A 25681-nucleotide genomic window follows, 5' to 3' on the forward strand; every position below is an offset into this window, starting at 1 on the left:
CAAACAGAAATTCAGAAAAAAACTTCACCTGCTAGAGAGTGATGTGCATATGGGATTCACTGCCACAGGAAATGATTGAAACAAATATTGTTGACCTATTTAAGGAGAATCTAGACAAGAGAGTGAAGGGAACAGAAGGTTAGAGTGATGGGTTTAGATGCAGAATGATGAGGAAAGGCTCAGTTGAAGCATAAGAACAGCACAGACTTATTGGGCTGAATAGCTTTTTTCTGTGCATCTTATGGAATCTTATGTAAAATTAGAGAACATAAAACCCATCATCGCAATGAAGAATCCTTTCTCTTATGTTGGTGAGGGGAGTGATTGTGTAAATTGGTGAATGAGGTGCTGATCAAGCAGGCTACTTTATCCTGGACAGTGTCAAGCTTCATGAGTGTTGCTGGAGCTGCACCCATCCACCTAACATACTCCTTACTTGCTCGTTGTAAATCGTGGACAGGCTCTGGTGAGTCGGGAGGTAAGGTACTCGTTTCGGAATTCCCAGTTTCTGACCTAGAAAGCTAATGTAATGTGAACGATATAACCACAGTCAATTGTCTGGTTCACTGATGTCCTTTCAGGGAGGAAACTACTGTCCTTAGCCTGCTTTGAACTCCATTAACTCCAGACCCACAATCATGATATAGACTCTTAAACTGCCCAATGAGTTATTACAGTGGGCACTGAGTACTGCCCTAGCTGGTGATGCTGTTGTCCCATGAGCAAACAAATGATTATCTTCCCCTCTGTTTTTTGAGTCCTCATCACTCTGCTGCATTTTACAATGAGTACCGTGGAGAGAAATTGACTTGGTGTTATTATAATTTGAAATACTTTTTATCTTGGGAAATCACAGTAAAAGACAGTAGGCATAATTTTCTGACTTTTCCTCTGGCAGTAGACATTTTAAACATGGACACTTGATGTGCACATGCAAAATTCAAACCTACCCCGTCATTGGTGAGACTTTGCTAAAAACACCACTAAGAAAGGAACTTCTTGTTTTTATATCTGTCACTTTGAATCTATGTAGTGAGAAGTAAGTTGCGTGAATAACCTTTTTTACTTGTGTTTACTTTGCCTGCTGTTTATTGGATATCTGCTACATTGATATATTTTACTCTAATGAGACTTTGTATTTCTAGCAGCCTTATGAACGATACCAGATTTAATTTCAGAGTAATTTGAAAGTATTGAGACCTTTAATTTTCAAATAAAAACACGTACAAATTTGATTGAAGTCACTTTATTTGTATTTTACCAGAGATGAACATTACAATAAATTCTATTTCGGCTGCATGCAGTGACGTCACAGCTGCTAAAATCAACATAATATTCAGTCATAAAGACTTTAAGTTACTACAAGGACAGTACAACATGCATGTAGCCTGAAAGAGGATCAAATCCTTCACATGACAAAATTCACCAATTCACACAAAACACATAAGCTCTGAAGAATCACAAGAAGCACCAATTGAATTTCCTAAAATGTTTCAAAATGGAATGAATGAAATGTTTGATGATGGACAGACTGTGGATAAAGCAACTAAAGATGTGTCAGACACTTCAATTCAGGACCCAACAAAGGTTTGAACTACAGAATAACCGTGAGTCTTATCAGTAAATTTAATGTCATTAGCATATTTCTGTGGAGACAGTAATGAAGCCAGAATGAGAAACTGTAACAGCCTCATTGAAAGACACAGTTAACTTGAAACAAATTGGTTTTTCACACAGACCAGTATATTAATAGATATATTGCAATCTCATTGTTGTATTGGCTTGGCAGTCTTGAATTATATTTTAAACTCTCCAATTTTTAATATTACGGTATTTGTTTCTGTTTAATAGTTCTCCATTCTTGTTAGCATATAACCTGGTTTCCCAAATGGCCCTTTAGCATTAGATTTGTTAAAATTACTTCATAGGTAATTAAAATGAAATAAAACAATGATGTCTTAAAAATGTTTAATTATATTTGAATAAATAATGGAGCTATTCAGTTCTAATCTTAAATCAAATTCAATCACATTTCTCTGCTGTATCAGTAACTGCCTCGGACTGTTGAAATCAGGGTGCTGGGCTAAAGTATATTTCTACCCTCATAGCCCCTCTAATCACCATTGTGACTTGTCACTGAGTCATTTTAACTATGTTCCCAGGTGAGTTTCCCTGGGATTGCATGGAATGCTGAGGTTGTGTACCTACCGATATTGCTCTACACTGAATTCCATGGGAAGTACAATCCTGGGATTTGTGAAACCAGCATTAACTCTGCAGTCTCCCAAAGTGCAGCTAAGGTTAAAAGTTTACCCATTGTGTCTCCCTTCCTAACTGGTTGAAGTAGAATATTATTGCTTTCGTTCTGCCTCAGTCACAAATATAAGCAGATTGCACAGTGACTGAAAATTTACACTCCAAGACTTCTGCCTGCTGTAGGCCACTGTCCTACATAAACTATTGATGTGCTTCAGTATTTTGGAGCAAATATTTAAGACTGCCAAGCCTACTTTATGGCTTTCTCTGTTGAAACACGTGGAGCTTATCAAATTAAATTTGTGTTTTTGTTTTCTTGATAGCAGTATCTTGCTTACATTCTACAGAAAGGCTGTAAGTGAAATAATCTCAAGAACACACTCAACTATTCAGCAAGATATTCAGACATAAGAACCCGTACCTGAGATAAACGGTTCCTTTTCATTATGGCCAACATCAACATGGTACCAAACTGGAAAACCTCATCAATCATAAATCTGGAGCAATGTTTTCTTTGGTTTAATTAAAATTAAAACTCAATACAGGTATTTGTTTTAAAGAAATCATATTCAAACTGTTCAATTTGAAGGCAATACTTTCATTTGTTTTGTGAGGAAGGTCTGGCAATGTTTAAAATAGCGTCAGAACTGGGGTTGTAGGCATAGGTAATTGAGGAAAAGGAGGGAAGGGGGTAAGGGAGAGAGAAGGGGGATGGATTTTGTTGTTTCGATGCAAGAAAGGAAAGAGGGTGCGATTCATAAGGGGCGGGGGAATAAAATAAAGTGGCAGGGAGGGAGGAGGGAAGTGGGAGCGGAATAGGGAATGGAGAGAGACAGAATTGAAAGTATGTGGTGCATGATGGGAGTGAGTGAGAGGCTGATTGAAGTGAGAAGGAAAGGCAGAGAAAAGGGAAGGGGGTTAGGGTATGGGTTCTAAGTGACAATTCTGCATTCAAATATTGCTGGAGAAATATCAGAATCTGATGTTCTGATGAAGGCTCACTGGACTTGAAATGTTAACACTATTTTTCTCTCTATAATGCTGCCAGACCTGCTGAGTTTCTCCAGTACTTCCTGTTTGTATTTCAGTTTTCCAGCATCTGCAGTTCTTAGCTTTTATTTTATTGACAAGTCTGCCATCATTTTTTATATACAGGGGTCATTGCTTAAATACGGAAATGCTGTCAATATTCTGACCTTTCTGATGAATTGTAATTCAGAAATATTTGTAGTCCTTCAGCAAGCCCATTAATTTTGATTTCCGCTACAAAATGTAACATATGGCTCTTTGTACCCTGCACATTCCACTCTGAATAGGACACATATGTTTTAACGCCAAGGTCAAGCTGGACTATAGTTTTCACCTTCAACTCCACAGTGAACACAAGTCTCATTGGAGAGTTCCAGGAGAAATATGGCATTTAATCACCATAAAATATTTTCAAATACTACAGGCTTTTCCCTAGTTGGTAAAATTAACATTTTACCGAGTCATATTTTATCAGCTGGTATGACATGAGGAAAATACAGTACTCAAGATATAGTGGTTTTAACTACTAAAACAAGTCATAATAATCTTCAAATGACAAGAATTCTCCACACTCCCTGGAATTTCACAGTGATAATTGCATGGGATTATCCCATGTCCAGCAATATGATCTATTCCTTACATCAATTTTAAATGGCTTGATTTTGTATAATTATTAACTATTTACAGTTCTGACAGATTTTAATACATAACGTGACAAACACCAGATACCAAATATGTGACAAAGGAGGCATGATAATATCCTGCAAAAATAGCGGAGCTAACAATAATGGGGCCTGGCTGTGGCATTCCACTTCAGTTCATGAGGGTCTACTTTACACAGGTTATATGGCTGTGAAAGGGAAGCACAGAGCCAGTGGCCTCCCAGTTTGAATATTTCCTCAAAATTGAAAGTTTGCATCCAGAATTTTATATGATAAAGATTAGTTACACTGCGAACAAAACTGTTCCCAGGGCTGGGTTTTAATTATTTGCTGTGATTGCGAAACTGATTGGCAAAGTCAGGTTTCTGCAAACAGTGGAAATCTTTTAAACATAATGATGCGTTATGTGGCATTTTTGAAAAGAATATAAGCTAACATGATACAACTTGATATTCAAGAGGTTTTATCAACTGATGGAATTACAGTTTTTTTGCATTATCAAATACATAGATTCTCATTTCCCACTTTAAATGGCAAAATGTTTTCAATTTAAGGGATGGAGAAGTTAACTGTTTTTAACGAAGTCAACTCCCTGTCTGCATGAGACACATCACAGGACGTGCCAGATGCTTAATAAAGGCATCATCCCATGTCACAGCGTGCAGGAGCAGGACATTGTGACATTAATGTACATCGTCTGACATTGCACAAGCCTTTGATTTATTCTCAAAGTATGGTGATCATTGAATATTCCTGTACAGGATATTTATCATGCTGTAATGCTTACATTCATGAAGTCTCTGTCCACTGTTAGCATTGATGCTAGGTAAAAATATATGGGAACTATGAAGTAAATTTTAGAAAATACAATTTATGGTTCCAACAGGATATTAATATACATTTATATAATACAATGGTAAAATATGGAGTTGAAATTATGCAATATTAGGATACAAATACTGAACATCGTCACATTCTATTGCTTTTTAGGGGCATTAATCTGTTTTAAGTAAGTAGATCAAAGCTCTATCAATATAGCGGTAAAAAAAATTGATAGGATATGTTAAGCTTCAGACCATTATATAACACACCATAATCCCTAGGCTTTAAACTCATTAATAAGTTCTATCCAAAATTGGAAAATTGCCACAAGTTGATATTAACAGAGTTAGTAATGTTTAATTTGAGTTCTAAAACTGGGTAAATGAGCTGTGTATTGTAGGTATTACCCAGTGTTGTGACCTGATGCTTTATTTAACTAGTATGATGAACAATAACTATAAGAATCAATGCTAGCTGGAGCCCTGTAATGTCAAAGTGGTCACACATTGATAAAAAGATACAAGTTTCTTCTTTTCGCTATTAAATATCTGGATTTTATTTGACTATAAACATGGCTTATTAGATTAGATTATTTCAAGACTGCCACACAGCGTGGTCCTGGATATTCTGTTGTGAATGAAGATTCCATGCCATTACACAGGAGGAGGTGAGCAGTCAAATTATAATTAGCTGGAATGATGATAAATTCTCATTTTATAATGAGAATGGTTTACACTTAGCAACAAAACCTGGAGTTATTTTGCATATAATCATGTTATTACTTTTTGAACATATCTTGGAGAGGCCCTGGAAGATATTTTAAGACAGTGTCCAGAATACTTTCCTCTTCCTCCTCTTCGTCTCCACAGCCAGCAGGAATCGCTTTCTTGGGCCGTGTCAAGCTCCCCTCTGCCTGAGCTTCCATGGCTGCCATTGCCTCTGCTTCCTTTTCTTCTTTCTTTTTTATCCCATACTGTGAAAACACAAAGGAGTTTGATTATCACATCACTGTGTTTCTGCTGGTATTGTAATGTGACTGAGAAGCTGAAAATATCCTTCAAACCCTAAGGGGTTAAATGACCATGTTCCGTACAGCATGTGTGTGTGATGGCTGGGTCTGTCTTATTCAGTGGGGGACAATGTCTTCATTTTCAAGCGTTTAGGTTTAATGGAAAGGGCTGACAAAGAGTTTCCCAGACCGACTCTCATCAAAGCTGTTACTACCATGCAGCTGTACTTTCAATTTGATGAGTGAGTATTGACTTACACAGTTCAGTCAAGCAGTTAAAAACCCAGCAGATCTTATAGGAGGACTGACGGCAATCAATTTATTTCAAACATCTCCAGAACATCAGTAAATGTAACTCACAACTGAATCTTCCAGTAAGAGCAGGCTTATTTCTCCAGCAGAGATGACAGCTACATAATGTGAATTGTGAAATCTATTCTGCTTACTGAGAGACATGGAAGGTATAACGGCACAGTCGAGGCCTTTCAGCCCATAATATCCATGCTAGCCACAAATGAGCTGTGTAGTTTAATCCCAACGTCCAACTCTTGGTCCATATCCATAAGGTACAGACTTTGGGGTTGACAATAAAACATCCATTACAGAGGCAATGTTCATAAAACATCAGTAAATTACAACAACTGGAATTGAATTCTCAGTGAACCATGGTATAATAAACACTGGGCTGGATCTTGTGGACAGTGTGATATTCCTAATGTGTGCATCACTTCCACCTGCCTTTTTTCTCTTTTCCCTTTAAACGCATAAAGAGGTTCAAGAACAGCTTTTTCCCTGCGGTTATTAGACTGCTGAATGGAGCTCTGTAACTTCAAACAATGTTGATCTTACTTTGTGCAGCCCTGTGCAGTGTAACCTGTCTGCCTCACTCTGTCTAAGCACCCTATGATCTGTGTGTCCTTGTTTGCCATGCAGTGTCACTTAATAACTACTGCCCAGTGGTTCTGATCTCAATTATCATGAAGTGCTGCGAGAAGCTGGTCATGGCTCACATCAACTGCAGTCTCCCAACCTGCCTCAATCCCCTATAGTTCACCTACCGACATAACAGCTCCACAGAGGATGCCATATCCCTATCCCTGCACTTATCCCTGGAACACCTGGACAACAAAGACACCTAGTCAGGCTCCTGCTCATTGACTACAGCTCTGCCTTCAAGACCATTACGCCCTCCAGACTGATCTCAAAACGGTGCGACTTTGGTCTCAGCTCCACCCTCTGTAGCTGGACCCTCAGCTTTCTGACCCATGGGCTACAATCAGTGAGGACAGGTACCTGCACCCCCTCCACAGTAACACTCCACACTGGAGCCACCCAGGAATACATCCTCAGCCCCCTGCTGTACTCCCTGTACACCCATGACTGTATTGCCAAATTCTGAGTGAACACCATCTACAAGTTCACTGACAACACCACCGTGGTGGGACGGATATCTAACAACGACAAGTCAAACTACAGAAGAGAGACAGAGGGCTTGGTGATGTGGTATAATGAGAATAACCTCTCTCTCAACGTTGGCAAAACTAAAGAACTGATCACTGAGTTCAGAAAGAAAGGAACAGAACACGCCCCCATCTACATTGACAGAACTGAGGGTGAGAGGGTGAAAAGCGTCAAGTTCCTTGGAGTGATGATAACCAACAAATTGTCCTGGACTTCCCACATCAGGAAGGCAGCTCGGGAAACTTGGCATGTCCATAAGGTCCTTCACCAACTCCTACTGATACACCACTGAAAGTACACTGTCCGGGTGCATATCAGCCTGGTACGGCAACTGCTCTGCCCAGGACCGTAAGAAACTACAGAAGGTGGTGTGCACAGCCCAGAGCATCACAGAAACCAACCTTCCACCCATGGACTCTATTTACACTGCTCACTGCTGCAGAAAGGCAGCCAACATCATCAAAGACCCATCACAGCCCAGTAATGATCTCCTATAACCTCCTCCATCAGGCAGAAGATACAGAAGCCTGAACATAACAAGCACCAGCAGGTTCAGGAACAGCTTCTTTCCAGCTGTTATCAGACTGTTGAGTGAACCCTAGCCTCAAATAATATAACCTGTAATGTAACCCGGATGCCTCTAAGTCTTTTTTATCTGGACATCTTTTGCTTGCTGAAATCAGCCCACACTGCTTGTAAAACAAAGCATTTCACTGTCTGCGTGACTATAACAAATCAAACCAAATCAAAAAATCTAAAAATTCAAAGTGTGAGTGATATGCACACAAAATATTTTGGATTTGTTGGTTGAGGAAGCTATTCATTGAAGAAAACTGCTATCAGCTGTATCTCTGGGCAGCCTGTTAAAGAGGCTCCTGGTCGAAGAGAGAGACTCTGTATAATGGCCACAACTTTCCTGCCCACTGCCATTACCATTTACTAACAGTTGAGAGAACTGGTGTTTTGTGGAATTATATTTCAATTGTAAGGATTTCACCTTCCATTAGTTTCACTTTATTCACATGTGCATCATTTATTTGAGAAACTAGCTTAGAGAGCTCAATGTACTGACATCTCAGTTGACATTTATTAAATATTATAGGGATGTTGGGTCATTTCCTTTATTGTGGAAGAATTAATGTGGTACTTTTGCATTCACTATCATATGATTGTTCAATGTCTTCCTTGCCGTTCTGTGGGACATGCAGGCTGAGCTGTCCCTCCTATGCATTGTAAAAGACACTGGCTGAGAGTACTCTCAGTATGGAGAATTAAAATGGTGTCAATGAACTCAAAGCCCTCTAAGGACAGCATGGACATTGCTCTTTAAGTTCCTCATTTGCTTATGTTTTTGTCCCTACCAAACCCGAGACACCAGTTCTTTGCCACTTCATTCCTCTGTGGTGCAGACACCAACTCCAGCCTGTAACTCCTCTGCACTGACTTGCTGTCCTCAGTGCTAGGTTGTACTGTGGTTCCTTTTCTTCGTACTCTGCAGAAAACCCCTGACCTTCCACAAAACTGCACAAAGTGTCTGTAGCATCCCTTGTTTAAATGACTGTGAACTAGGCGACCTGATACTGTCATGTGCTACAGATATCACCTTAAAGGTTGCAAACTGTTTGACATTAATGAGTATTCATCATATGCAAACAGATAACTGGAGTCCACACGCCAATGACATGCTCGATATACTGCAAGTTCTGACATTAGCTTTGTACACAGTGTCACAAATTCAGTGCAATTGTTCAAAGGTTAAAACTGTGATACAGTCTGCATTCCACGTGAAAGATTCCCAAATATTGGTAGCTTTTCTGGCAGCTTGAGATAGGGTGGTTAAGCTGCCATCTCAAATACACAGTGTAATTACAACAGAAAGCTTGTGTGATCCAGGGTAACTTGACAAGTTGGATCCAAAATGGGCTTAGTGACAGGAGACAGCGAGTGGAGGCAGAAGGCTGTTTATGTGACGGGAGTGTACAGTGCCCTACCTCAGGGATCAATGCTAGGTCCCTGAAGCAAAATGCTGCACTTACTGGAAATCTGAAATAAAACCAGAAAATGCTAGATATGCTCATCAAGTCAGCTAGCATCTGCGCAGAGAAACAGAGTTCATGTTGCATATCAATACCCGTTCATCAAAACTGTATTATGTCTGTGTATATCTTCTCTTGGATGGGGCACTGCTCCTGGTAAAAGCAAATCATACACAGATGCACCAACACTCTGAGTTCTTTTAAATACAACCCATAATATCAGGAACGGTGGTAACTAGGAGAGACCCTGCCTCGGTCTTGCTGCAGGAGGAGAAAATGCCCTGATCGCGGGAGAATAGAACAGCTGCTGTGGGATTCCTGGCCACAGCTGATTGGATCATTATTGAGCCAATTGACATGCATTACCCCTAAAGCCAATAACAAATTAATGATGAACAAAAACAGAAGTTGCTGGAAAAGCTCGGCAGGTCTGTCAACATCTGTGAAGAAAAAAATCAGAGTTAATGTTTCGGGTCCGGTGACCCTTCCTCAGAACCGGTCTGCAAAGGCCATGGACCAAAATTTGTTGGGTTTTCCATTGGCTCCTAGGCTTGGGTCTCTCCCTGAGCAGGTAATCTGTGCTACTCTGTGGGGATGCGGTATCAGGGAGGGGGTAGCTGCTGTTGACAATCCCTTTCCCCTTTCCTCCTGATCTCATTCAATGATCTCATTAAATGGTGGTGTAGAATTGATGGACTGAATGGCTTTCTGATCCTCCATCTTACGATCTTATCAAACACACATTGGTGCATGCTGCTATCTTATGCTCAGTGACTTGATGTTTATGTTGGCCAATTGAGTCAATAATTAAGTTATTTTTAGGAAATACAAACCTGGAAAATGAGGAATTTGGAAATTGGTTTACAGATAATGGTACTATCATGAGAATGTTACTCAATGAGTAAGCCAGGGACCAGGGCTGAATAGCTGAACGGAAGTTCAAATCTGATCGTGGCATTGGTGAAATTAAATTTAAAGAAATCTGGTGTTAAAAAGCTAGAATCAGTAGTTGTGATAATGAAATAATTGGATTGTCATAAAAACTCAACTGCTTTACTAATGTCCTTTAGGAAGAGAAATTATCTACCCTTTCCCAGCCTAGCCTACATGTTGTCTCTGAGCAGCCCTCTGAAATGCCCCGGAGAGCCACTCAGCTGTACCATGCAATCAGAAAAATAGGATGAGCATAAATTTGGATGGATCAGCCAGCTTTGATCAGACACTGGAGGAAGAAACGCCAAAAACACCCCAACGATTGAAGATCATCATGGGGGATGGGCATGGTATTGCATAACACATCAGTGCAAAGACAAAGCTGAAGCATTTGCAATCTTCTTCAATCAGAAGTATCAGGATGATGGTGACTACCCTTGAAATCAAGAAGTACAGAATCACTTAATCCCTGTAAAACTGGAAAAAAGGGGAAAACTCTCCACTGATTGGAGTCATACCCGGCACACAGGAGGATGAGATAAAACAGTGTGGAGCTGGATGAACACAGCAGGCCAGGCAGCATCAGAGGAGAAGGTAAGCTGACGTTTCGGGTCGGGACCCTTCTTCAGAAATGGGGAGGGGGAAGGGAGCTCAGAGATAAACAGAAATAGGAAGGGTGGGGCTGGGTAAGATGGTCATGGTTGTTGAAGGTCAGTCATCTCAGCTCCAGGACATCTCTGCAGGAGTTCCTCAGGGGAGTGTCCTCAGCCCAACCATCTTCAGCTGCTTCATCAATGACCTTCCCTCCATCATAAGGTCAGAAGTGGGGATTTCACCAATAATTGCACAATGTTCAGCACCATTTGTGACTCCTCAGATACCGAAGCAGTCCCTGCTCACATGCAACAAGATCTGCACAATATCCAGGCTTGGGGTGACAAGTGGCAAGTAACATTCATGCCACAGAAATGCCAAGCTATGACCATCTTGTTTTGATATTCTAAGGCAGTATGTCGCTGAAGCCCTCACCATTAGCATTCTGGGAGCTACCATGACCAGAAAATGAACTGGACTTGATGTATAGACATAGTGGCCACAAGATCAGGTTGAGGCTGGAATTTCTGCAGCATATAACTCATCTCCTGACTCCCCAAAGCCTGCTTGCAATTTACAAGGCACAAGTCAGGAGTGCGATGGAATGCTGCCCACTTGCCTGGATGGGGGCAGCCCCAACAACACTCAGATATTCAACCACATTCAGGACAAAGTAGCTTGCTTGATCTGCAACCCATCCATCGCATTAAACATTCATTCCCTTCACCACTACCACATTGTGGCAGCAGTGTGAGCCATTTTATGAGATGCACTGTAGTAACCCACAAAAAATACCTTGGGAGCATCTTACAAATCCCCAATCACTTCCATCTAAAACAGCAAGGGACCTTCAAGTTCCTGTCCAAGCTACACACCATCCTGACTTGGAACCAAATCACTGTTCCTTCAGTGTTGCTGGGTCCTGCGTTTCCTCCCCAAAGGCATTGTGGGTCATCCTACAGCACATGGACTGCAAGATAATAAAGTGTGAAGCTGGATGAACACAGCAGGCCAAGAAGCATCTCAGGAGCACAAAAGCTGACGTTTCGGGCCTAGACCCTTCATCAGAGAGGGGGATGGGGTCAGGGTTCTGGAATAAATAGGGAGAGAGGGGAAGGCAGACCGAAGATGGAGAGAAAAGAAGATAGGTGGAGAGGAGAGTACAGGTGGGGAGGTAGGGAGGGGATAGGTCAGTCCAGGGAAGACGGACAGGTCAAGGAGGTGGGATGAGGTTAGTAGGTAGGAAATGGAGGTGCGGCTTGGGGTGGGAGGAAGGGATGGGTGAGAGGAAGAACAGGTTAGAGAGGAGGAGACAGGCTGGGTTGGTTTGGGGATGCAGTGGGGGGAGGGGATGAGCTGGGCTGGTTGTGTGATGCAGTGGGGGGAGGGTACTGTATCCATTGTACCCAGTGTGGCTTCCTCTACATTGGGGAAACCAAGTGGAGGCTTGGGGACCGCTTTGCAGAACACCTCCGCTCGATTCGCAATAAACAACTGCACCTCCCAGTCGCAAACCATTTCCACTCCCCCTCCCATTCTTTAGATGACATGTCCATCATGGGCCTCCTGCAGTGCCACAATCATGCCACCCGAAGGTTGCAGGAACAGCAACTTATATTCCGCTTGGGAACCCTGCAGCCCAATGGTATCAATGTGGACTTCACCAGCTTCAAAATCTCCCCTCCCCCCACTTCATCCCAAAACCAGCCCAGCTCATCCCCTCCCTCCACTGCATCCCAAAACTAGTCCAACCTGTCTCTGCCTCCCTAACCTGTTCTTCCTCTCACCCATCCCTTCCTCCCACCCCAAGCCGCACCTCCATTTCCTACCTACTAACCTCATCCCACCTCCTTGACCTGTCCGTCTTCCCTGGACTGACCTATCCTCTCCCTACCTCCCCACCTATACTCTCCTCTCCACCTATCTTCTTTTCTCTTCATCTTCGGTCCGCCTCCCCCTCTCTCCCTATTTATTCCAGAACCCTCACCCCATCCCCCTCTCTGATGAAGGGTCTAGGCCCGAATCGTCAGCTTTTGTGCTCCTGAGATGCTGCTTGGCTGCTGTGTTCATCCGGCTTCACACTTTATTATCTTGGATTCTCCAGCATCTGCAGTTCCCATTATCTCTAGCACATGGACTGCAGCAGTTTCAGAAAGCAGCTCACCCCCACCTTCTGAAGGGGCAACTGGAGATAGGCAATAAATGCTGGACCCAGCCAGCGACAGCCAGAATTTCTGAAAGAGTAATTTTTAAAAACAATAGACTAATTGTGGATATGTAATTCACAGTTCTATTTATGTAAATAGCAAAGACCAGTGCAGATTCTAAAATAGGATGTGACTGGATGTTTCTGTAAAATTAAATCAAACTGAATGTGCAAAGTCGCATTAGTGAGAGACATACACATAACTGAGTGTCTGGGTAATAGATGGAAGCATCCTTGTAAATGTTGAACTTACTCTGGCTCCACGCTCACAGAGCCTGTGCATCGGTGCAGGTCCAATGCAGTGTGGACACAGGGAAAGGTGCTCATGGATGAGGCCTCTGCACAGCAATTGGAATCACAATATATACAGCATAGTAAAGAGCAGGATGTTGCAGTGCTTTCAAAAATGAATCTGACAATCTCACTTTTTTTATTACTAAGACAATTGCACTTTGGAATGCAATGTATCTCTTGCTGTGAGTATTAGATTGTTCAGAGTCCTGGCAGCATTTACTGTCTTATCTAATGATCTGAAAGGAAAATTACTCTGGTTCGTGCACTCAGTAATGCCTCCAGCTCGCAATGTTTAACACAATGCTTTCTCTCTAATGTCCACAATCGAACAGATAGCTGCACCATTGACACACACACACACACACACACACACAGACACGCACACGCACTCTGACACATCCATTTACACCACACAAAGCCACCTCTGCACAAACACAAAGCACATCACACATGCACATACACCCACACAGATGTCCCACACATTCATCGACATATCCCACACATTCACATTCATGCAGCCCTTAAAGAAACATAGCCATGAATGCATACGTCCAATTCTGAGGAAGGGTCACTGGAAGTGAAACGTTAATTCTGTTTTCTCCTTCACAGATGCTGCCAGACCTGCTGAGCTTTTCCAGCAACTTTGTTTTTGTTCATGAATACATACTTTCACAGGTACACAACTCTCCCATGTGTACCTACACACAACACATATAAACATCACAAGCATATCAACATTGATACTTATCTACATTCCAACCACAAACATAATGCGTTTGGCATGGACTGGTTGGACCAAAAGGTCTGTCTCTATGCTGTATGACTCTATGACTCTATATCCTCACATGTATACACATTCACATTTGCATAACTCTCCCACAGCTATACCTTATACAGACCAACCACACAAAAACAACATAACAAAGTGTGGGGCTGGATGAACACAGCAGGCCAAGCAGTTGTGCTCCTGAGATGCTGCTTGTCCTGCTGTGTTCATCCAGCTTCACACTTTGTTATCTTGGATTCTCCAGCATCTGCAGTTCCCATTATCTCTGAATACAAAACCAACACATTTTTCTTTATTCCAGCAGTACATTTGAAGGAAAAGTTAAAAATATGAGAAAATTTAAATAGATAATTGACATCAAATCTGCATTTGATCATGTGTGGCATCAAGAAGCCCTAACAAAACTGGAATCAATACGGATCGGTGAGGGCAAACTCTCCAATGATTGGATTCGTACCTGGCAAACAGGAAGATAGTCGCGGTTATTGTTCGAGCTTAGTCATTTCAGCTCCAGGACATCTGAACAAAATAGGTAATATCATAGACTGTTTTATCAATGACCTTGCCTCCATCATAAGTTTAGAAGTGGGGATGTTCACCAATGATTGCACCATTCATGACTCCTCAGATACTGAAGCAGTCCATGGTCAAATGCAACAAGATTTGGACAATATCAGGTTGAGCTGAAAAGTGGCAAGTAACAGTCCTGCCACTCAAATGCCAGGCTATGATCATCACCAATAAGCCACAATCTAAGTACTGCCCCTTGTCTTTCAATGGTGTCACTGAATACCCCACTATCAGCATCCCTGGGAATTATCATTGACTAGAAACTCAATTGGACTCACTGCATTAACAATGGCTACAAAATGGTTGGAGGCTAGGAATCCTGTGTCGAGTGACTCCCCAATGCCAATCCGACATCTACAAGCACAAGTCAGGAGTGTGGTGGAATACTCAGCACTCCCCTGGAGGGCTGCAACTCCAACAACACACAAGAAGTTTGACACCATCCAGGACAAAGCAGCCGCTTGCACACCGACAAGCATTCACTCCCTCCGCTGTCGACGCTTGATTGGCACCACATCCACTCTCTCCACTGACGCTCAGTAGGAGCAGTATGTACTGCAGAAATTCACCAAAATTCCTTACACAGCACCTTCCAAACCCACAACCACTTTCATCTTGAAGGACAAGGGCTGCAAATACATAGGAACACCACCACCTGTAAGTTCCCCTCCAAGCACTCACCATCCTGACTTGGAAATATATTGTTGTTTCTTTACTGTTGCTGGGTTAAAATCCTGGAATTCCCTCCCTAATGGCATTAGACAATAAGGTCATAAGATAGAGGGGCAGAATTAGGCCACTCAGCCCATTGAGTCTGCACTGCCATTCAATCATAGGTGATATATTTCTCAATCCCATTCTTCTGACTTTTCCCTGTTATTCTTGATCTCTCAGTTCTCCTCTCTCAAGGTCATCCCTTCACTCTGAAGTTGTGCTCTTGGGTCATTGTCTCTCCTACTGGTCGAAACATCTTTTCCACATTGGCTCTATCCAGGCCTCTCAGTGTTCTGTAAGTTTCAATCAGATCCCCTCTTTTCAAGTACAGATGCAGAATCCTCAACTACTCCTCATACGACAAACCCTTCCACCCTGGGATCATTGTTGTAAACTTCCTCTGGACCCTCTCCAATGGCAGCACATCCTTCCTTAGACATGGAGCCCAAAACTGCTCACAATATTCCGAATGCGATCTGACCCGAGCCTTAGACAGCCTCAGCAGTAAGTCCCTGCTCTTGGGTTCTAGACCTCTTGAAATGAATGCTAACACTGCATGTGCCTAACTGCCAACCAAACCACATGTTAACCTGAAGAGAATCCTGCACACAGACTCCCAAGACCCTTTGTGTTTCAGATTTCTGAAGCCTTTCCCTGTTTAGAAAATAGTCTCTGCCTCTATTCTTCCCACCCGAGAGAATAACTTCACACTTTCCCACATTGTATTCCATCTGCCACTCCTTTGCCCAACTCTCCTAGTCTGTCCAAGTTCTTTTGCAGCCTCGTCACCTCCTCAACGCTACCTGCCCCTCCACCTATCTTTGTGTCATTTGCAAACTTAGTGACAACGTCCTCAGGTCCCTCAGATTGTTAATGTATCACATGAATAGTTATGTTCCCAATACTGACCCCTGCAGAACTCCACTAGTCACTGGATGCCATCCTGAAAAAAATCCCCTTTATCCCCACTCCATGCTGACTGTCAGTCAGCCAACCCTCTATTCATGTCAGTACCCTGTCCTGAACACCACAGGTTCCTGTCATTATTTAGCGATGTGTCATCCTGTCAAAGGCCTTTTAGAAACCCAAATAGATCTCATCCACTGGCTCTCCTTTGTCTAACTTGCTCATTACCTCCTAAAAGAATTCTAACACATTTATCAGGCATAGCTTCTAATTGATGAGGCTGTGCTGAATCAGCCCTGTTTTACCATGCACTTCCAAATACTCCACAATCTCATTCTTAATAATGGACTTTAAAATCTTACCAACGATAGAGCTCAGACGAAACAGCCTATAGGTTCTTGTCTTCTGCCTCAGCCCCTGCTTAAACAGCGATGTTACATTAACCATTTTCCATTCGTCTAGGACCCTCCCTGATTCCCATGATTCCTGGGAGATCACCACCAATGCTTCTATACTATAATCTCCTCAGCTATTTCCTTCAGAACTCCGTGGTGTAGCCCATCTGGCCCATGTGATTTATTGAGACCTTTTAGCTTCCCCAGCATCTTCTCTTTAGTGATGGCCACCACACTCACCTCTGCCCCTGACACACTCACCTCTGCCCCAACACACTCACCTCTGCTCCCCGACACACTCACCTCTGCCCCCAACACACTCACCTCTGCCCTTGACACACTCACCTCTGCTCCCTGACACACTCACCTCCTCCCCCGACTCTCTTGAAGTCCTGGTCTGCTGCTGTTGTCTTCCATGGTGGAGACTGATGCAAAGTACCCATTCAGTTTCTCTACCATTTCTTTATTCCTCAATCATACTTCTCAGCCTTATTTTTCAGTGTTTCTATGTGTCTTCTTGCCTCTCTCCTAACCCTTTAGATATCTAAGAAAACTATCTTGCTTACTTTCATATTTCATCTTCTCCCATCTTACTGCTTTTTCAATTATCCTCTGCTGGTTTTTAAAAGACTTCCTAATTCTCTGGCTTCCGATTGATCTTCATCACATTGTAAATTTTTTATTTTATTTTTATGCAGTCCCTGATTTCACTTGTCAGGCATGTTGCTTCATCCTCCCCTCCTTCATTTGGATGAATTTCTGCTGTGCCTCATGAAATACCCCCAGAAACTCCTGCTATTGCTGCTTCACCGTGTTCCCTGCGAGGCTCCTCCTCCAATCAACTCTGGCCAGCTCACCCCTCATGTCTTTGTAATTACCTTTACTCCATTGTAATGCTGTAACATCTGATTCCACCTTCTCCCATTCAAACTCTAGGAAGAATTCGATCATGTTATGGTTACTGTTCCCATCTGATGGTCTAGGCCCGAAACATCAGCTTTTGTGTTCCCCTGATGCTGCTTGGCCTGCTGTGTTCATCCAGCTCCACACCTTGTTATCTCCCATCAGGATCTTTTTTTCCCTTATAATTCCAACTCTACCCACAGATTCTACACTTTCTGGCTCTTCATCATTCTTGTTGTTGATTTAATTTCATTTCTTACAAACAAACCAACTCTGTTTCCTCTGCCCATACCTGACGTTTTGATAGGACGCACAACCTTGTATATTTAGTTCCCAGCCCTGTTCCCCACACAGCCATGTCTCAGTGATACCCACAACATTGTATTTGCCATTTCCAATCTGTGCTACCAGCTCATTTACCTTTATGTTTACAATGTGCATTTAAGTACAGCACCCTCAGTCCTGCGTTGACTGCCCTTCTTGTCATAGTTGTCCTCTTATCTGCTGTGCCTGAAGTTAAATTGCTGACCCTTTCTATATTCTCTGTACTATTACTTGTTCTGGAAACTTCAATAACGTTGGCCGAGACCTCTCTCCCACCTTTAACTTCTTCCATAATTTTCCATTCAACTGAATCCACTCCCCACTATTTAGATTAATGCCCTTTTCACAGCCCTACCTATGCAATTCGTCAGGACTCTGGTCCCAGCGCGAATCAGCTGGTTCCCATCCTATCGGGAACAGCTCCCTCCTTCCTCAGTACTGGGGCCAATATCCAATCGGGAAAGGCTCCCACCATCCCCAGTACTGGGGCCAATATCCCATCGGGAACGGCTCCCTCCTTCCACAGTACTGGGGTCAATATCCCATCAGGAACAGCTGCCTCCTTCCCCAGTACTGGGGCCCATGTCCCATCGACTTGAACCCGTTTCTCTCACACCAATCTTTGAGGCACACATTTACTTCTTTAATCTTATTGACCCTGTGCTAATTTGCTCGTGGCTCAGGCAGTAATCCAGAGATTACTAACTGTTTAGTTCTGCTTTTTTAAATTCGGCCCCTAGCTGCTCATATTCCCTCAGCAGAACCTCTTTCCTTTCTCTATTTATAGCATTGGTACCTACGTGGACCAAGACAACTGGATCTTTCCACTCCCATTCCCAGTCCCACTGCAGCCCAGATGAGATATCCTGCACCCAGGCACCAGGCAAGTAACACAGCCTTCAGGACTTGTGATCTTGGCTACAGAGACAGAGTGTCCAGGTAACTCTCGCCCTGTCCAATGTGTTGCAGTTTTTGAAGCTCAAACTCCAGCTCATCAACTCTGAGCCAGAATTCCTCAAGTAACCAACGCTTTCTAAAGATGTGGTCGCTATGATCTATAATGAGGGTCCACTAGCTCCCACAACATGTAGTTACATCACCTGGCCTGGCATCTCTGTTTTAATGACTTAGTTCTTAATTTGGTTTTTAAAAAATTTGTACTGGCTTTTCAGTTTATAGTTTGTAAATATTTACCTCCAATCTGAAGTTAGCTTGTAAAGGAGTACCTATCACCAAGAAATGAACCTGCGCTTTACCTGTGATGTCACTCTTTTGTGCTGGGCCCCTGATCCTGAGCTTCAATTTATTCTGTTTAAAAAATCTTTACAAACAAAGAGCCAAGTCAGGACAGGTAATAAATGCTGGCCAGCCAACAATGCCCACATCCTATTTGTGAATAAAAAGAGAAATCTCATTCTGGTTAATGATATTTCACAGAATCAATTCATCATCTCAGATCGTTTGACTGAATTTCCCTTATTAGCAGTAGTTCGCTATGGGCACAAACTGCTAAAGATAAATCCATTTGCTTTTGTATCGGCCTTCTACGTATTAAATTAGTTACTTATCAGTTAGGAGTAAATGCATCAACATCACAAGTGTTGGAATTTTAGTTTCTTGTTGGGTTTAATTCAAATTAAAACAGTTTTTATAGTGACCAGTCATATCCTGGATCAGGGAACCAGTTGATACCAACTTTTTATACAACTCTGTTGTTTCTAAATTTTTTTTCATGTCTTCAGTTTCTAACTTTGATTAACCTGAGATTGAATGGAAAGCACAGAAGACCATTTGGGAGCACAGTCCCCATCAGCTTCTGATGAATTTGGAAATGCCAAATAGATGCTGGTTTCTGATTGTCATTTTCCTGGAAACAGAAATTTCCAGTTTGGATTTTGGCATAACCCTAGCTGATGGCAAACGAGTGTTTCTTTCTCCCTTTGATTGAGTGTTGCTGGTGAGCTAGACAGGAAAGCCTGGATTTCACCATTAACATCATAAAGCAGAGAATTGTCAGGGCTGAGCTTGTATCTTTATAATTAATTCATGTCTCAGTTTCTGCTTTAAAAACTCCCATGTTGTCTCCAGCAAATTGCCCCTGACTGACCTTCTGTAAGTACACCTGAGGCAACCGAGCATCATTTGCAGCAAAAGTGTAGCTGCGTTTTCCTATCCATGGACTGGCTGGTTGAGGAGATTAGGGGCAGGAAAATGGGAGAGGGAGCTGAGGCAGGATCACTCTCTTAACATTTCCATATCTGGGGAGCTTTCATAGGCCGGGTTAACTGTGAATGTTTCTGCCCATCATCCACAGAGATAGCTGTTATGGACCAGCCCAAACTCAAGTGAAAATCTATTAAGAAGATAGCCTAGACCCCAACTTTTCTTATTTTCAAAGATAAATGTAAGGTGTTGTGTTCTGGATATGATTTGATTGGTCAAACAACCAGGCTTGAAACTAAACACACTTTACTCTTCCACTATATTTAAAATAAAAACAAGAGAAAGAAGTATTGGAATAACTTAATTGTTCCAATATGGTAACATCCCATTAACACACCCTTGGCAAAGGCGAAGTCAGTAAAGTAGATTATCTTACATGCAATTCCAATAGCAGAAGGAGAACCCAAGCTTTAGCTGTAACAGAGAGGAGAAACAGTTTCCACATCCAGTTTCGAGATGCCAGCAACTGCTGAAATTTAAACTAAAACCCTGGTTCTGTGGGAGCTTGATCATGCCCATTCAGGCTGCTTCTATTGTTCTAGCCTTAAAAAAAAGCCAAGGCCTCACAAGCTGTTAATAGCTCAGAACAGACTAGTTGGTACCTCTGTCTCAACCGTGCTTCATTAAAAAAAGGACAAAATACACCTCTTAAAGCCATTGTATCATCATACAGCAACCACCCTCCAAAATAACATCATCCATGTTCTATAGAGCGTGGAGCTAGTGTGTGTGAGAATCTTAAGGGATAGCTTTTTTTAAATCTGGTCTAGCTTTTCCAGTCATTAGCAATTAATTAAATGTTTCTCTTCAAGTGAAGAGAAATTAAGTTTAATTCTAGCCTTAATTCAAGATTTTATAGGTTGTGAAAAAGCATTCTGAGAGAATTAAAGGCTGGCTTAATCCATTTTCTTTTAAGCATGTTTCGGGTAAGTTTTTATAGAGGTCTCTCTCTGTGCTGCCTTGTCAGCACTATGTGCTGCTCTGGTTGTACTGAATGGGAAATGGGAGTTTGGTCAGTACAAGAGAGTTTGATGAGGAGGAAGTGTTGCTTTTTTCTTCAAGTGATTTTTGGTTTACTGCAGTTGGCTCTTACTATCATACATGGGAACAAGCTGATTGATGAGTTCAACTAAGTTTTTAATTAATTCTAATTGTAAAGTTACAGGATAGCTTGGCCAAATGGAGTGTACATCCTGCAGTGTGTGTGTCTGAAATCATAGATCTCTTTGTTTGTCCCAGACAAACACATTTGGGGCTGATGACAGTTCCTGCACAAATGTGGTTTCAGGATAATAAAGTGTGAAGCTGGATGAACACAGCAGGCCAAGCAGCATCTCAGGAGCACAAAAGCTGACGTTTCGGGCCTAGACCCTTCATCAGAGCTCCGGAGGGAGGAGGGTAACTTCTTCAGGTTAGGGCATCCCTGGAAGGATTTCAGGATTTCAGGGATTAGAATTTAAGTTGCATCCCTGTTGCTTATCTACAAGACAGAAGACCACGTGGGCCATGCATTTAGGGAGGTGGTCAGACCGTAGGTTAGAATGTACACACAGAAAGGGAATGGGTGACCACCAGACAATCTAACAGAGCTTGTCAGGCAGTAGGGTTGTCCCTTGAGTCTGTTTCTGTTTACTAATTGGAATTGCATTTCTGACAACGATTAGGGCAATGGTTCCTCGGGATAGTGCACCCAGAGCCCATGCATTGGAATATGGGCTCCTCAGCTGTACAGTGACAGTGAACAAAGAATGGATCAGGCATTCTATGTTCAGAAGAACAGATAGAGACCTATGTGACTCCAGAGTAGATCCTTTTCAAATTGAAGGCAGTAACTCATGTGCCACAGGATCAGTGCTGGGACCCCAGCTATTCACAATACGTATTAATGATTTGGATAAGGGAACAAAGTGTAAATCTCCAAGTTTGTAGATGATACCAATTTGGGAGGGAGGGTGAACTGTGATGAAGATGCAGAAATCCTTCAGCATGATCTGGACAAGTTGGGTGAGTGGGTAAATCAACGGCAGATACAGTATAATTTGGATAAAGGTGAGGTTATTCACTTTGGAAGCAAAAACAAGAAGGCAGATTACTACCTGAATGGCTGTAAATTGGGAGAGAGGAGTGTGCAGCAGGACCTGGGTGTCCTTGTGCACCTGTCACTGAAGGTAAGCATGCAGGTGCAGCAGGTGGTAAAGAAGGCAAATGGTATGTTGGCCTTCGTTGCGAGAGGTTTCGAGTACAGGAGCAGGGATGTGTTGTTGCAGTTATGCAGGGCCTTGGTGAGGCCGCACCTAGAATATTGTGTGCAGTTTTGGTCTCCTTTCCTGAGGAAGGATGCTGTTGCTCTCGAGGGAGTGCAGTGAAGGTTTACCAGGCTGATTCCAGGGACGGTGGGTCTGACAATGTGAGGAGAGATCGAGTAGGTTGGGATTGTTTTTGCTAGAGTTCAGACAAATAGGGAGGAACTTATAGGAATTTATAAAATTCCAACAGGACTGAACAGGGTTGATGCAGGGAGAACGTTCCCGATGGTGAGGATTCCGGACAGATGATTTAGGACAGAGATGAAGAGACATTTCTTCACCCAAAGAGTGGTGAGCCTGTGGGATTCATTACCACAAGAAGTAGTTGATGCAAAAACATTGAATGAATTCAAGAGGTGACTAGATATATCACTTGGGGTGAATGGGGTCAAAGGTTATGGGGAGAAAGCAGGGCTAGGCTATTGAGTTGGACGATCAGCCATGATCATGAAGAATGGAGGAGCAGGTTTGAAAAGCCAAATGGCCTCCTCTTGCTCGTGTGTTCTATGTTTTTACATTCACTCTCTGATGCCAGGGAAAAGGATGTCACAGAGTGGTATCTCACTAGAATCAATGATCAGAGATAAGATTAATTGTTACTTGGAAAGGTATGGATTAATCAGAAACAGTGAGCATGGATTTGTTAAGAGAAGGTTATGTTTTAATTAATTGAATATTTTGAGGAAATAACAAGGTAGGGTTGATGAGTAGAGTTTACTGGATGTTGTCTCCATGGATTTTAAAAAGGTATTTGACAAAATGCCATGTGACAGACTGCAGAGAAAAATTAAAGCCCAAATAATTCAGGAGAACATGGTGAGTTTGATCCAAAATTAGCTCATTGATAGGACAGAGGGCAACAGTCGATGCAGGCTGTGCAAATAGAAAGCAGTATCCTACGGGAACAAAATCAGAAGTTGCTGGAAAAGCTCAGCAGGTCTGGCAGCATCTCTGAAGGCAAAAAACAGAACCAGACCTGAAACGTTAACTCTTTTTTCGCCTTCACAGATGCTGCCAGACCTGGTGAGATTTCCCAGCAACTTTGTTTTTACTCCTGCATCCGCAGTGCTTTCAGTTTTTATTTAGTATCCTACATGTGTTCCTCTGGCTCAGTACTGGGTTCCTTACTGTTTGTTTATATTATATACAATGATTAATTTGTCAATGACTTAGACTTAAATGTGGGAGGAATGATTGGGAAATTTTCAGATAACACAAAAGTTGCTCAGTTGGCAAAGAGAATGCCAATTACAGGATACAATCAGTGGCTTGGTGGAGTGGGCAGAAAAGTGCCAATGGAATTCAACCCGGAGAAAGGTGGGAGGTTATGTATTTAGGGAGGGTGTAAACAGTAAGGAAATACACAATAAATGGGATTGCATTCAGAGTGGTAGAGGTAATGAGAAACCTTGAAGTGCATGTCCATAAGTACCTGACGTGGGAGACTAAGTATAGGATCCAAAAGCAGGAATACTGGTTAGGCCATAACTTTATATACAGTTCAGTCTCTACAATACAGGAAGGAGGCCACTCCTCCAAAGAAAGTGCACAGGAGATTTGCAAGAATGTTGCCAGGGCTTAAAAAATATAGCTGTGAGGAAAGCTTGGATAGGCTATAGTTATTGTCCTTGGATCAGAGGAGGCTGAAATCTTTATCAAGGTGTTTAAAATAATGAAGGGCTCAGATAGAGAGGGCACAGTAGACCACCAATCCACAACAGGCAGCTCACTTATCAGAGGACACAGATTTAAGATGATTGTTAGAACGATTAGAGAGAACACAAGGGAAAACACAGAGGGAGGTGGGTTTCTGGAATTCACTGGCTAGTTCAGTGGCTGAGGCAGAAACCCTCAACTGATTTAAAAGGAACCTGAATCTGAAGTGCTGTTAGCTGTGAGTTACAGACCAGGCACTGAAAAGTGCGATTAGAATGAGTGGCCAGTTTATTCAGCTGGTGCAGACATGATGGGCTGAATGGCCTCTTTCTGTGCTCTCACTTTTCTATAGCTTTACAGCTCCAGAGCAACAGCACCCATCCTTCATATGGGGGGGTCTGCTTTAAGATGGTCAAGGCACCAGTCAGGATAACTTCTGTTTTCCTGGCATTTCCAACAGAACCCTGACCCCCAACCCACCACCTAGATCCGAAGGCATGGGGCTGATCAGAGGGTGTATGGGGTCAGGGGGCCTGGGGCTGATCAGAGGGTGTGTGGGGTCAGGGGGCATGGGGCTGATCAGAGGGTGTATGGGGTCAGGGGTCATGGGGCTGATCAGAGGGTGTATGGGGTCGGGGGCGTGCGGTATCAGAGGTGTGTGGGCTCAGAGGGCATAGGGCTAATCAAAAGGCCTGGGATCTTGCTATCCTAGAAAGAGGGACCACTGGCATCACATACTGAAGGGATCTGCCTGGAGTTGTCTGAACTTTTTATTTCAATGAATTCCAGTCCAGGTTGAGCTGCCAGGTTACATAGGTACTTGGACTTATCCAAAATTGACAAAACTACCAGTAAGATTTAAATTCACCAACCAGATCACCACCTCCAACTATTTTGATCTTCCTGAGTAAGATCTATCAGCAGACATCCTTTGAATCAAACACTGGGAACTACAGGAACAAGCCACTAACATGTTCCTTCCCATCTGTCAAATAGGGAGTTTGGAACACCACAGCAAGAGCGGCCCTTTCTAAATAAGTTCAGGACAGCATAGGGACTTCAATCCTGGCAGCTTCAGTACAAAACTCTCACACACTGGCACAGAGAAACAAACAATGCTGCCCTGGGTCAAGCGGTGTGCCCTCAATAGTCTAAGTGCTGGTCTAATCACTGTAAACTCAGCAAATGAGGAGGCAGTCGCTGGGGTCCAGGGACTTGCTTTTCTGAAATAAAAATAAAATACGTCCTGAGTAGTTGACAAAGCAACTAGAATATTACCAAGTAATGTCCTATTACAAACACAGTAGCATGCCAATCCACAGTAAGATCCCACTCACATTCCCACATAATGATGGGATAGCGTAGGGGTAGGGGCTTAGGATTAGTTCACAGGATGGCGCAACATCGAGAGCCGAAGGGCCTGTTCTGCACTGTATTGTTCTATGTTCCTGTCTACCCTGCAAAACCACATTTCTCAAGCATTCCTATCAATGTTGTAGATGCTGGGCAGAGTGTATGACCTGAAATGGTGAGTTGTGGCAATGCTATGGAAAATGGAACCAACGGCCTCCATTTTTACAGCAGCAGTGGGAGTG

General features: G+C 42.7%; 1 protein-coding gene across 2 annotated transcripts in view; it reads right to left on the bottom strand.

Moving 5' to 3' along the window:
* Positions 1-1230: 1230 nt before the first annotated feature.
* Positions 1231-25681, bottom strand: part of LOC125465379 (complexin-1) — a 185471-nt gene continuing 161020 nt past the window's right edge. For both annotated transcript variants that reach the window (XM_048559232.1, XM_048560066.2), the window contains one exon: positions 1231-5742. In XM_048559232.1, the coding sequence (XP_048415189.1) occupies positions 5548-5742 (195 nt within the window). In that variant the 3' untranslated portion in view covers positions 1231-5547. The remainder of the gene's footprint in view (positions 5743-25681) is intronic.

The sequence above is a fragment of the Stegostoma tigrinum genome, chromosome 1, assembly GCF_030684315.1.
Source record: "Stegostoma tigrinum isolate sSteTig4 chromosome 1, sSteTig4.hap1, whole genome shotgun sequence".
Taxonomy (NCBI): domain Eukaryota; kingdom Metazoa; phylum Chordata; class Chondrichthyes; order Orectolobiformes; family Stegostomatidae; genus Stegostoma; species Stegostoma tigrinum.